The sequence below is a fragment of the Coregonus lavaretus genome (assembly GCF_964263955.1).
Source record: "Coregonus lavaretus genome assembly, chromosome: 8".
Classification (NCBI taxonomy): domain Eukaryota; kingdom Metazoa; phylum Chordata; class Actinopteri; order Salmoniformes; family Salmonidae; genus Coregonus; species Coregonus lavaretus.
This window is the reverse complement of record NC_139995.1, coordinates 20,509,015-20,524,049: the sequence shown is the minus strand read 5'-3', so window position 1 is coordinate 20,524,049 and position 15,035 is coordinate 20,509,015. Positions and strand designations below refer to the sequence as shown.

The window sequence follows — 15,035 nt, the reverse complement described above, 5'->3', positions numbered from 1 at the left end:
GGCTCTAATACTGTGCCATAGACAACAGCATCCTGGATCGTTACTCTTATCGCGTCGGCAGCGGGCCCATAAAAGACAGAGAGAGAGAGGGTATCAAAACCAGGTGCTGCAGCCAGAAAACTTAGATTAGAAGTTCTGCACAGGTTTACCACTGCGGGAGAATAGTGGTGCTTTAGCCAGTACACCTGTGCTGCCACTGAGTAAAAATATAAATTGTTTTGAGCGCTGGCAGATGTCCAGGCTCCTGCAGATTGCACTGAGGCTCGCATGTACACACAAGTGTGAACACAAGGCGAGAGGCTGAACGGAAGGTGGGGGTGCTTTAACCCCTGAAGCTGAGGGAAATTATTAAACACACTATCTAGGCTAGAATAGAATCTGGAGGAAAAATTGCTGAGCTCAACAACACTAAGCCCATCTCTTGATATCTCAATAACACAAGGGTAAAAGAAAATACTACAATAGATCTGCCAAGATATCATCTATCTAATGTTATCCAATCGAATCTAGTTACTTCCTTTATCACATGCACACTGGAAACTCTGGTTACTAGCGTCATCTTCCAAATTTAAGATGTTTTTCAATATAAATATGTGCAATGTAATACAACTTGGCAGTGTGTGCTTTTTCATTATCCGAAGCCTTCTTCCAGATAGCTGTAGTAGCTAGGGACTATCTTCATCTATGTCTCATTATACCAACGAGATGAAAATATATGCTTACTTAACACTACACACAGAATACCAAACTAGACTTTCAAGCAGCAAGTACCCATATGTGTGTGTGTGTGTGTGTGGGATGGGTGGGGGGGGGGGGGGGGGGTCTTCTGCGCTTGCTAAGAGAGTGCTGTTAGTGTTAGCCTAGTCGTGGGAGGGAGAGTTATTCAGTAACTGTGTTCGGGGCTTCAGGCAAATACTATACTGTGGGTAGAAGTAGGTAACAGGTAAACTGTGCACTCCATGCATATCACCTCTGAATAAAGGGCAATAACGCTGATTACAATGATCATAATGGCAATGATGCCCGTAGCCATGAAATGCTTTGAAAGGCTGGTCATAGCTCACATCATCCCAGACACCCTGTGGGCACAATATAATCTCAAATACAAACAAAACAAACAGCAAATCCATCCAACAAGTTTGTAGAGTCACAAGCTTGATGTAATCATTGCGTGGTAAGAATATGGTACCAAATACTAAACATGTGACTACTTTCATACACATAAGTGAATTTGTCCCAAAACCTTTGGTCCCCTAAAATGAGGGTGTGCTGGACATTTTTAATGTTTGTGCTTTTCTAATAACTAATTTATGTGTTCTGTTCATTTAAGGTCTCAGCTTAGAGAGAAGAAGCCTCATGAGGTATTGGTCTGTCACATGTTATGAACCAGTATTGGTCGGTCACATGAATGAAACAAAACGGTAATGATGAATTAATTATGCTAAATCATGCAAATATAACTTGTCTGTGTATAGCTGTATATAAGACAACAGCAGAGCTTCTGACAGACGTTCACTATGGTGCATTAAGTTTGTTGGAACCTCTCCAACGCACTGACAAACAATTATTCATTTAAGATTGACTTTGAGTGTCCCTGTGTAAGAATTTCCACAACAGGGGGACAATGTACAAAAAGTGCTATAATCCCTAAACAGTTCATCCAATATGAAAATACCCTCAAATTAAAGCTGACAGTCTGCACTTTAACCTCATAGTATTGTATGATTTCAAATCCAAAGTGCTGGAGTACAGAGCCAAAACAACAACAATTTTCACTGTCCCAATACTTTTGAAGCTCACTGTATATTTAGCGTACTTTAGCTACATCAATATAGCTTTCAGTATAGACATCAGTGGCCCATAGGAATAGTCCAATAATGCACACAGCGACCTTCAAACTGTGGCCTCAAATAGCCCATACGAGTAATTCCTCACGAAACCCAGACAAAAAAACATTAATCCATAGAATAGTCATTTGGAGGAAGTGTTGTTGACACATATTTAACATTTGTATCCAAAAGCATAATTGAGAAATAATAATTAAAAGCTGGCATATTTATGACATTTTGGCCTTACTCAGGCCTCCTTTAATCCTCCATAATGTTTAATCTGTAGATGCTACAAAGCAAAAATGTGTCATATGAAGCATTACCACTCGCTCTGTAATATGAGTAGTCTTTTGATTTCAATAACTTATTTTACATTAAATTAAGAATATTGAAAAATAAAACATCAATATTGAAAATATAACATTTTCGATGTTTTAATATATTGTTGAACATAATATACTCTACGGGCATATCACAGTTCCAGAGTGGGATCTCTGCTAGTTTTAAAGTTATGGCCCATTTTATACAGAGAAATTGACATAGTGATACATTTTTTAAAATTAAAATCACAATGTAAGAAAATCACAGCCCTCCTTTTACTTGTATCATTGCACATCCTGCAAATCACCAGCAGAGGGCGACCATTTTGAATCAATTTCTCTGCTACATTCACATTTACATTTTAGTCATTTAGCAGACGCTCTTATCCAGAGCGACTTACAGTTAGTGAGTGCATACATTTTTCATATTGGCCCCTCGTGGGAATCGAACACACAACCCTGGCGTTGCAAGCGCCATGCTCTACCAACTGAGCTACAGGAGGCTACTATTGGAGTTATGATCCAATTTGTAAGCATTACCAACAGAATGATTAAAAATTGGATCATAACTCTTAAAGTAGCAGAGATCCCACTCTGGAACTTTGATATGCCCGTAGAGTGTATTATCCCTTTAACAGGCAGATCAACCGGGCAGTTCAGCTCATTTTGACAAAAATTTAAAAAATAAATTAAAATGTATGAATTTTATTTGCCATATTTAATCATCTCAACCAATGTCATTTTGAAAAATCTCAGGTGGTTTTCATTATCGGACTCATGTATTTTTTAAAGATTGAAAACCAGGAAGTGAACGTTAGCAAAACCAAACCTCATTAAATCACACTTCAGTACAAATTGTGAATAAAATGGGAAATTACAGGACTGTAAAATGTAGTTGACCTCTAAAACATAATTTCGGAACGGTGAATTTTTATAATTTCAAGAACTCTTGAAAAATATGCTCTACAAGGCGGTTGAGTTGCCCATTAAGGGAAAGCAATTTAGTCAAAGCTAGCTGTTATGGATTATGGAGAAATATTGTTATAGGATGTTTTGGTCTGTGCAAATAGAAAAAATAAATCATATTCATATCAGTATTTACTGTCTGCCTGTTGTCTTCAATATATTTCACAATATTATTCAGTACATATCATTTTACAGGTATAATGAGCAGGGCTGTCCAAGACAAAAAAAGATATTGGTTGACCGAAAGTCTGTTCTTTTAAAATGGGTATTTTTCCATACAGTGGGGAAGAAAAGTATTTAGTCAGCCACCAATTGTGCAAGTTCTCCCAATTAAAAAGATGAGAGGCCTGTCATTTTCATCATAGGTACACGTCAACTATGACAGACAAAATGAGATTTTATTTCCAGAAAATCACATTGTAGGATTTTTAATGAATTTATTTGCAAATTATGGTGGAAAATAAGTATTTGGTCAATAACAAAAAAGTTTCTCAATACTTTGTTATATACCCTTTGTTTGCAATGACACAGGTCAAACGTTTTCTGTAAGTCTTCACAAGGTTTTCACACACTGTTGCTGGTATTTTGGCCCATTCCTCCATGCAGATCTCCTCTAGAGCAGTGATGTTTTGGGGCTGTCGCTGGGCAACACAGACTTTCAACTCCCTCCAAAGATTTTCTATGGGGTTGAGATCTGGAGACTGGCTAGGCCACTCCAGGACCTTGAAATGCTTCTTACGAAGCCACTCCTTCGTTGTCCGGGCGGTGTGTTTGGGATCATTGTCATGCTGAAAGACCCAGCCACGTTTCATCTTCAATGCCCTTGCTGATGGAAGGAGGTTTTCACTCAAAATCTCACGATACATGGCCCCATTCATTCTTTCCTTTACACGGATCAGTCGTCCTGGTCCCTTTGCAGAAAAACAGCCCCAAAGCATGATGTTTCCACCCCCTTGCTTCACAGTAGGTATGGTGTTCTTTGGATGCAACTCAGCATTCTTTGTCCTCCAAACACGACAAGTTGAGTTTTTACCAAAAAGTTCTATTTTGGTTTCATCTGACATTCTCCCAATCCTCTTCTGGATCATCCAAATGCACTCTAGCAAACTTCAGACGGGCCTGGACATGTACTGGCTTAAGCAGGGGGACACGTCTGGCACTGCAGGATTTGAGTCCCTGGCGGCGTAGTGTGTTACTGATGGTAGCCTTTGTTACTTTGGTCCCAGCTCTCTGCAGGTCATTCAATAGGTCCCCCCGTGTGGTTCTGGGATTTTTGCTCACCGTTCTTGTGATCATTTTGACCCCACGGGGTGAGATCTTGCGTGGAGCCCCAGATCGAGGGAGATTATCAGTGGTCTTGTATGTCTTCCATTTCCTAATAATTGCTCCCACAGTTGATTTCTTCAAACCAAGCTGCTTACCTATTGCAGATTCAGTCTTCCCAGCCTGGTGCAGGTCTACAATTTTGTTTCTGGTGTCCTTTGACAGCTCTTTGGTCTTGGCCATAGTGGAGTTTGGAGTGTGACTGTTTGAGGTTGTGGACAGGTGTCTTTTATACTGATAACAAGTTCAAACAGGTGCCATTAATACAGGTAACGAGTGGAGGACAGAGGAGCCTCTTAAAGAAGAAGTTACAGGTCTGTGAGAGCCAGAAATCTTGCTTGTTTGTAGGTGACCAAATACTTATTTTCCACCATAATTTGCAAAGAAATTCATAAAAAATCCTACAATGTGACTTTCTGGATTTTTTTTCTCTCAATTTGTCTGTCATAGTTGACGTGTACCTATGATGAAAATTACAGGCCTCATCTTTTTAAGTGGGAGAACTTGCACAATTGGTGGCTGACTAAATATTTTTTTCCCCCACTGTATATAGACACACCTTATGTGTTAATAAAATATACTATATGCAATGAGCTTGTCTGATGCTTTAAAACCCCCTAAGGTCGATGTCCCCTCCCCTGCGGAAATCTAAATTAGCATAACATAAAAATCCCTATACAAATCCATCAGTTTAAGCTATAGATACGTTATTTTGCATTGGATGCATCTCAATCTGCGTTGAAAGGTGACAGAGCTAGAGAGTAGGGCTGGACGATATGGCCTAAAACTCAGATCTCGATTTTTTCAAACTTATGGGCGATTCACAATATACAGTACCAGTCAAAAGTTTGGACACTCCTATTCATTCAAGGGTTTTTCTTTATTTTTACTATTTTCTACATTGTAGAATAATAGTGAAGACATCAAAACTATGAAACAACACATATGGAATCATGTAGTAAGCAAAAAAGTGTTAAACAAAATCAAAATATATTTTATATTCTTCGAAAGTAGCCACCCTTCGCCTTGATGACAGCTTTGCACACTTTTGGCATTCTCTCAACCAGCTTCAGGAGGTAGTCACTTGGAAGGTAACACCATAGTGCCCTCAAAGCTCATCACTAAGCTAAGGACCCTGGGACTAAACACCTCCCTCTGCAACTGGATCCTGAACTTACTGACGGGACGTCCCCAGGTGGCAAGGGCAGGTAACAACACATCTGCCACGCTGATCCTCAACACGGGGGCCCCTCAGGGGTGCGTGCTCTGTCCCCTCCCGTACTCCTTGTTCACCCACGACTGCATGGCCAGGCACGACTCCAACACCATCATTAAGTTTGACGACGACACAACAGTGGTAGGCCTGATCACAGACAACGATGAGACAGCCTATAGGGAGGTCAGAGACCTGGCCATGTGGTGCCAGGATAACAACCTCTCCCTCAATGTGATCAAGACAAAGGAGATGATTGTGGACTACAAGGGGGAAAAAAAGAGTACTGAGAATGCCCCCATTCTCATCAACGGGGTGTAGTGGTACAGGTTGAGAGCTTCAAGTTCCTTTGTTGTCCACATCACCAACAAACTATCATGGTCCAAACACACCAAGACAGTCGTGAAGAGGGCGTGACAAAGCCTATTCCCCCTCAGGAGACTGAAAAGATTTGGCATGGGACCTCAGATACTCAAAAAGTTATACAGCTGCACCATCGAGAGCATCCTGACTGGTTGCATCACTGCCTGGTATGGCAACTGCTCGGCCTCCGACCGCAAGGCACAACAGAGGGTAGTGCGTACGGCCCAGTACATAACTGGGGCCGAGCTTCCTGCAATCCAGGACCTCAGTACCAGGCACTGTCAGAGGAAGGCCCTAAAAATTGTCAAAGACTCCAACCACCCTAGTCATAGACTGTTCACTCTGCTACAGCCCGGCAAGCGGTACCAGAGCGCCAAGTCTCGGTCCAAAAGGCTTCTTAACAGCTTCTACCCCCAAGCCATAAGACTCCTGAACAGACAATCATGGCTGCCCAGACTATTTGCATTGTCCCCCCACCCCCTCTTTTACGCTGCTTTTTGTAATTTATACTGTAGCACACCGTATTTATGTATGGAGCATAATGTATTCTGTGTGTATTCCTTTCTAACATTTACAGAGTGACTTACAAATTGGTGCATTCACCTTATGATAGCCAGTGGGACAACCACTTTACAATTTTTTTTTTCTTTATATGTTTATAATTTCGAATATATATTTATTTTTTTGGGGGGGGGTATTGTTGGATTGTAAGTAAGGGCATGTAAGTAAGCATTTCACTGTTGTATTTGATTTGAATGCATTTCAATTAACAGGTGTACCTTGTTAAAAAGTCAATTTGTGGAATTTCTTTCCTTCTTAATGCGTTTGAGTCAATCAGTTGTGTTGTGACAAGGTAGGGGTGGTATACAGAAGATAGCCCTATTTGGTAAAAGACCAAGTCCATATTATGGCAAAAACAGCTCAAATAAGCAAAGAAAAAACGACAGTCCATCATTACTTTAAGACATGAAGGTCAGTCAATCCGAAAAATGTCAAGAACTTTGAATGTTTCTTCAAGTGCAGTCGCAAAAACCATCAAGCGCTATGATGAACCTGGCACTCATGAGGACCACCCAGTTACCTCTGCTGCAGAGGATAAATTCATTAGAGTTAACTGCACCTCAGATAGCAGCCCAAATAAATGCTTCACAGAGTTCAAGTAACAGACACATCTCAACATCAACTGTTCAGAGGAAACTGCATGAATCAGGCATTCGTGGTCGAATTGCTGCAAAGAAACCACTACTAAAAGACACCAATAATAAGAGAAGACTTGCTTGGGCCAAGAAGCACGAGCAATGGACATTAGACCAGTGGAAATTTGGCCTTTGGTCTGATGACTCCAAATTTGAGATGTTTGGTTCCAACCGCCGTGTCATTGTGAGACACAGAGTAGGTGAACGGATGATCTCTGCATGTGTGGTTCCCACCATGAAGCATGGAGGAGGAGGTGTGATGGTGCTTTGCTGGTGACACTGCCAGTGATTTATTTAGAATTCAAGGCACACTTAAACAGCATGGCTACCACAGCATTCTTCAGCGATACGCCATCCCATCTGGTTTGGGCTTAGTGGGACTATCATTTGTTTTTCAACAGGACAATGACCCAAAACACACCTCCAGGCTGTGTAAGGGCTATTTGACCAAGATGGAGAGAGATGGAGTGCTGCATCAGATGACCTGGCCTCCACAATCACCCGACCTCAACCCAATTGAGATGGTTTGGGCTGAGTTGGATCGCAGAGTGAAGGAAAAGCAGCCAACAAGTGCTCAGCATATGTGGGAACTCCTTCAAGCCTGTTGGAAAAGCATTCCAGGTGAAGCTGGTTGAGAGAATTCCAAAAGTGTGCAAAGCTGTCATCAAGGCAAAGCGTAGCTACTTTGAAGAATCTAAAATGTAAAATATATTTTGATTTGTTAAACACTTTTTTAGTTACTATATGATTCCATATGTGTTATTTCATAGTTATGATGTCTTCACTATTATTCTACAATGTAGAAAATAGTAAAATTAAAGAAAAACCCTTGAATGAGAAGGTGTGTCCAAACTTGACTGGTACTATATATCCTATTGCGCAACAACAACAACAAAAACTTGGTCGACCAACAGTCTATAGACCAAACAATCAACCAGTCGACTAACTGGGGCCAGCCCTAATTATGAGCATATAAACAGTAAACACATTCATTTAAATATATTTGAATATTCATATTTTCACACAAATGTATACTTTTATTCATATTTGATATCAGTCCTCATTTACCTAGGCCAGTTTTTATTTTTAGGGTAGATCAGCTTTACATTGCAGATAGATTGTAACTTCCATCAATGTAATTTGTCTGCATCACTTCCAATCCCCCATATGTTTTTTATCTCGCAAATAAATAAATATATATATATACACACACACACACACTACCGTTCAAAAGTTTGGGGTCACTTAGAAATGTCCTTGTTTTCGAAAGAAAAGCAAAAAATAAGTGTCCATTAAAATATCAAATTGATCAGAAATACAGTGTAGACATTGTAAATGTTGTAAATGGCTATTGTAGCTGGAATTTTTTTATGGAATATCTACATAGGCGTACAGAGGCCCATTATCAGCAACCATCAGTCCTGTGTTCCAATGGCACGTTGTGTTTGCTAATCCAAGTTGATCATTTTAAAAGGCTAATTGATCATTAGAAATCCCTTTTGCAATTATGTTAGCACAGCTGAAAACTGTTGTGCTGATTTAAAGAAGCAATAAAACGGGCCTTCTTGACACTAGTTGAGTATATGGAGCATCAGCAATGGTGGGTTCGATTACAGGCTCAAAATGGCCAGAAACAAAGAACTTTCTTCTGAAACTCATCAGTCTATTCTTGTTCTGAGAAATGAAGGCTATTCCATGTGAGAAATTGCCAAGAAACTGAAGATCTCGTACAACGCTGTGTCCTACACCCTTCACAGAAAAGCGGAAACTGGCTCTAACAGAATAGAAAGAGGAGTGGGATGCCCCGGTGCACAACTGAGCAAGAGGACAAATACATTAGTGTCTAGTTTGAGAAAGGCGCCACACAGGTCCTCAACTGGCAGCTTCATTAAATAGTACCCGCAAAACACCAGTCTCAACGTCAACAGTGAAGAGGCAACTCCGGGATGCTGACCTAGGCAGAGTTGCAAAGAAAAAACCATATCTCAGACTGCCCATCTTAATCTTTTCTTTTTATTGGCCAGTCTGAGATATGGCTTTTTCTTTGCAACTCTGCCTAGAAGGTCAGCATCCCGGAGTCACCTCTTCACTGTTGACGTTGAGACTGGTGTTTTGCGGGTACTATTTAATGAAGCTGCCAGTTGAGGACGCTTAGGCCTCTACTTCCAGCTTGTACATACTATATACAGTGGCTTGCAGAAGTATTCACCCCACTTGGCATTTTTCCGATTTTGTTGCCTTACAACATGGAATTAAAATGGGGAAAAAATGTTTGGGGGGGGGGGGGGGGGGGGGTTGTGTATCATTTGATTTACACAACATGCCTACCACTTTGAAGATGCAAAATATTTTTTATTGTGAAACAAACAAGAAATAAGACAAAAAAAACTGAAAACTTGAGCGTGCATAACTAATCACCCCCCCCCCCCCCAAAGTCAATACTTTGTAGAGCCACCTTTTGCAGCAATTACAGCTGCAAGTCTCTTGGGGTATGTCTCTATAAGCTTGGCACATCTAGCCACTGGGAGTTTTGCCCATTCTTCAAGGCAAAACTGCTCCAGCTCCTTCAAGTTGGATGGGTTCTGCTGGTGTACAGCAATCTTTAAGTCATCCCACAGATTCTCAATTGGATTTAGGTCTGGGCTTTGACTAGGCCATTCCAAGACATTTAAATGTTTCCTCTTAAACCACTCGAGTGTTGCTTTAGCAGTATGCTTAGGGTCATTGTCTTGCTGGAAGGTGAACCTCAGTCCCAGTCTCAAATCTCTGGAATTTCCCTCTATTTAGCGCCATCCATCATTCCTTCAAATCTGACCAGTTTCCCAGTCCCTGCCGATGAAAAACATCCCCACAGCATGATGCTGCCACCACCACGCTTCACTGTGGGGATGATGTTCTCGGGGTGATGACAGATGTTTGGAGAGTCTCCCACATGCCTTTTGGCGAACACCAAACGTGTTTGCTTGTTTTTTTCTTTAAGCAATGGCTTTTTTTCTGGCCACTCTTCCGTAAAGCCCAGCTCTGTGGAGTGTACGGCTTAAAGTGGTCCTATGGACAGATACTCCAATCTCCGCTGTGGAGCTTTGCAGCTCCTTCAGGGTTATCTCTGGTCTCTTTGTTGCCTCTCTGGTCCATGAGTTTTGGCGGGCGGCCCTCTCTTGGCATGTTTGTTGTGGTGCCATATTCTTTCAATTTTTTAATAATGGATTTAATGGTGCTCCGTGGGATGTTCAAAGTTTCAGATATATTTTAAATAATCCAACCCTGATCTGTACTTCTCCACAACTTTGTCCCTGACCAGTTTGGAGAGCTCCTTGGTCTTCATGGTGCCACTTGCTTGGAGGTGCCCCTTGCTTAGTGGTGTTGCAGAATCTGGGGCCTTTCAGAACAGATGTATATATACACTGAGATCATGTGACAGATCAAGTGACACAGATTGCACACAGGTGGACTTTATTTAACTAATTATGTGACTTCTGAAGGTAATTGGTTGCACCAGATCTTATTTAGGGGCTTCATAGCAAAGGGGGTGAATACATATGCACGCACAACTATTTTGTTATTAATATTTCTGAGTTTTTGGAAACAAGTTATTTTTTAAATTTCACTTCACCAATTTGGACTAACTTGTAATGCAACAAAATAGGAAAAACGCCAGGGGGGATGAATACTTTTGTAAGGCACTGTACATTTTATGGACACAGTCAATTTTACAATAATTATATTTTGTTTGTTTTTACTCCTGCACTTCCTCTACCCTAAACCTCTCCGATCATTTTCATGATGTCCATCCGGTTTGCTTCTATATGCCATATCTTTCTAACTGTGCTCTTTCACAAAAGATCTCAACCTATAACCTATATACTTATTATGGACACAGTATGCTTTATATTAGTTATCTTGTTGTTATTAGTTGTTGTTAGTTGTTATTAGTCCCACCCTTCAGCTCCATTCAACACCTCCCATCTATCTCTTAACACATCCATATTGGATTTCTATTTGCAATCTATTTTTCATCTGTACTGTGATGTTTCAAAAAGTTCTGAACCCTTCTATTCTCATTGTTTCTACAGATTGTAAATTGAAAATAAACATTTTTGCTACAAGTATTATTATATTATTGATCGATTGACTATGACTTTTCAGATCACCCAGTAGTGCTATCTGCAGGGTTAGCTCCAGGTAAATATTGCAATCCTTCAGCCATTCCTGGACATGTGACCAAAAACAAGCTACAAATGGAGAGTAACAAAACAAATGATCTAATGATTCTGGCTCTTCGCAGCAAATTCTGTAGAGCTGGGAAGATTGTATCCCCCATATAAATAACATTCTATTGGTAGAAAGAATTTTGTAAAATAATTTAAATTGAAAGATTCTAATTTTTGAATCCGGCGTCGTTTTGCGTATCAGTTCATAAACACTATTCCATGGAATCGGTACATCAAAAATCTCTTCCCAACTATTTTACAATATATATGGGACGGCTGTCAATCTTTTGGTCCTTAAATGAAACCGGTATACTTTTTTATTTATCACAATTTTCTTTAACCAATTATGGTCTTTAATGCAGGGCCGACAGACAAGTTACTTACTTTTTCCCCCTTCCACTTTCCTCTTCCATTTTTGCGGTAACGCTGCAATTATTTGGTTGTAATTTTGGGTAGAGCAGACATTTCCATATGTTTTTGTTAGCTGCATGTGCGGCATAACTCCACCAGTCCTACCTATGATATCATTTACGAAGAATATACCTTTTTTAAACATTGTGTTCGCTAGGCGTAGGCAAGACCATAAGCAAATAGGTAAACTGGGATAATACTAAAGAGTTAATCAGGGTGATTTTTCCACAAATAGGTATTTACCTTTCCATGGTAGCAAGATCTGATCTATTTTTGCTAACTTTCTATTAAAATGTATTGGAGTGAGATCATTTATTTCATTTGGGATATGTATTCCGAGTATATCCACATCAGACCATTTTATTGGTAAACTACATGGTAATGTAAAAATTGTTTTTTTTTGTGATCCAATACGAAATATAGTACATTTAACATAATTTGGTTGTAATCCAGAGAGATTAGAAAATGTATCTCAAATCAAATGTTATTTGTCACATACACGTGTTTAGCAGATGTTATTGTGGGTATAGTGAAATGCTTGTGCTTCTAGCTCCGACAGTGCAGCAATATCTAATAACGGTCCTCTGAGTATATCAAAAAAGTTTTGGTATACCTCGACTGGTATGCCATCCAACCCTGTTGTTTTCCCGGACTTAAAGTCTTTAATTGCATCCAGAAGTTCCTCCTCTGTAATTTCACCTTCACATGAGTCTTTCCGTATGGCTATTAATTTTACATTATCAATAGAAAAAAAGTCCCTACAATTAGCTTCAGAGGAAATGGAGGCGACTGAAACGAAAACATATGCTTAAAGTACTTTGCTTCCTCCTTCAAAATATAAATTTGGTGAATCATGGGTGACTCCGTCATTTGTAACCAGTTTCAGTAAATTATTTCTGGTAGCATTTCCATGTTGAAGATTTAAAAAATAATTTGTTGCATTTTTCCCCATATTCCATCCAGTTTGCTTTATTGTATAATATATTACACTTGACAAGTTTCTCCATTTATTTTTCCTCTAATTTATTCTGAGCCTCTATGTTACAGTTTTTATTGCTATCTATCTGTTCTGTTCGACCTTCTATTTCCTTTTTTACTATGGACCTAGGCCCGTCTTTAATGATAAGTAAATGAAGCAGACAATGTTTATGAATGTATACCGTTTTTTATTATTTAAAAAGTCTATGCAAATTTCAATAGAAAATGAGTTTACCCTAATTGGGCAACTCAACCAGCAAGTCATGCAAAAAAAAAAAAAATATATATATATATATTTTTTTTTTTTTTTTTTCTTTTAGGATAAATACACATTTTACAGCCCAAACAAAATGTCTGATATGTACTTCTTGGTGTGCCAGTTAAAGGGTTTTTATTAACCAAATAATTTGTTTAATATTTTCAATAATTATATGTTTATATTTGTCAATATTCATAAACTAAAAAGGTAGACTCAGCGATATGACGTACACAGCATAGTGGGTCAATTTCCGCAACAACTAAGAGCGTTGAAGCACGAGGCTCAACATCTCCTTTGTTTTGGTGCCCTGGCTACCACGCTGGGAACAGCGTTAAGCGCCCGTGCACATGCGCAGGTACTGTGTGTGACTGTGTGAGAGTGTTGCATCTTGCTCATCTCAATATCTCCGGTGCTCGTGGCAACGTCATTTCGCTGAGTCTAGCGTTAATGTAAAAAAAGTTATTCTAGTCAAAATATTACTTATATTAGAGCAAGCGGTAAAGCTTCATATGACACCAATGTTTTCTTTGTAGCCCCTACAGATTAAACATTATGGAGTTTTAAAGGAGTCCTGGGTAAGACCAACATTTTCATAAATACATTAATTATCAAGTTTAAAGTGCAAATTGCACTGACCTTTGAACTATTACCCCATCTTGAAAGCTGACTTTACTATGTAACACTTATGTAGGCATTTTTGTCAATTAGGGTCAAGGCTGCATAGTGAGTTACCACTGGAAAAACAGAGGTCAATCAATATCACATTTTAGTTTTATCCACTTGAGACACCTCCGTGACATTGTTTTTAGATGATCAACCTTGCAAAACTAGCTCAAATGTTTCCACACAAATATACCTAATTATTTAGCAACTGTTCTGTTGTCAATTACACTTAATACTCAATTCAGCACTACAGTTTTACCATTGCACCCAGTACAATGACACAATATACAGTATATATTAAAAACTACCTTTAAAGTTACCAAACTGATTGGATTAAAGTACTTTATCTAGTGGCTCTAACGTTTCACTACACAAGGACAGTTAAGGAAAAAATGGATGCAGATGTTGTGATAGAAGTCATATGACAGTGCAAGTGTCGTGTTCTAATAATAGTTATCTTCTGTCGAAATGGTGTTTCGTTTTCTGAAATGTCAATACATTTATCTCAATTGCACCGCTGGTAAGATTATGGACTGGACACGCTAATCAGCGAGCAGTTTCTCAACATTGAGCTGTCCGTTTCTGGCTACAGCAGCCAGTCTGGCAAGCTCGAGAACTCTTGGTGACAATGACAGCGAATGCACTACACCGGAACAAGTCATTATAACATGAGAAGCATATTGTCACATTTTTTAATTATGTCGGTACCTTGAATTTGTCAAGAAACAAGTGCTTGGCGCTTGCTCCACGTAGTCCTCTCGCTACAGTCTGGGATGCCATGGATGCCGCCATGTTGACGCCGAAGAGAGCACTGGAAGGACCATGTGCGCGCAATCTGGACAGTGATAGGAAGGCTGGCGGAAGTGGGCGTTGCAAAAATATTCAATGGAGAAGGTTCTTGGCGCGTTTGAGTGGTAAGGCTAAAGCAACCGACTGTAGATGTAAATCGAGGAGTGAAGAAAGGGGAGGTGAAACTTCAACAGCCGAAAATAGGACACTAATGTGGTTTTCTAACAGCAAGGCTCAGATCAACATGGCAGTGTTGCCATTGTTAATAAAAGTTATGCTTTATAATGTTGAAATAAACATGTCTCCAACCCCCATATCACTCACAAACTGAAATCATATGTGTGTACATTGTAGGCTATAATCAATTAGTGAGAGAGAGCCTCAAATATGACATTCATTTGTATATATATATATATATATATATATATATATATATATATATATATATATATATATATAATTTAACCTTTATTTAACTAGGCAAGTCAGTTAAGAACAAATTCTTATTTATAAT

General features: G+C 39.4%; 1 protein-coding gene across 1 annotated transcript in view; it reads right to left on the bottom strand.

Moving 5' to 3' along the window:
* LOC311133778 (succinate--CoA ligase [GDP-forming] subunit beta, mitochondrial-like) overlaps nucleotides 1-14,555 on the bottom strand; it is a 140,553-nt gene extending 125,998 nt beyond the window's left edge. The window contains exon 1 of the mRNA XM_084167336.1: nucleotides 14,441-14,555. Within this exon, the coding sequence (XP_084023462.1) occupies nucleotides 14,441-14,524 (84 nt within the window). The 5' untranslated portion in view covers nucleotides 14,525-14,555. The remainder of the gene's footprint in view (nucleotides 1-14,440) is intronic.
* Nucleotides 14,556-15,035: the final 480 nt, after the last annotated feature.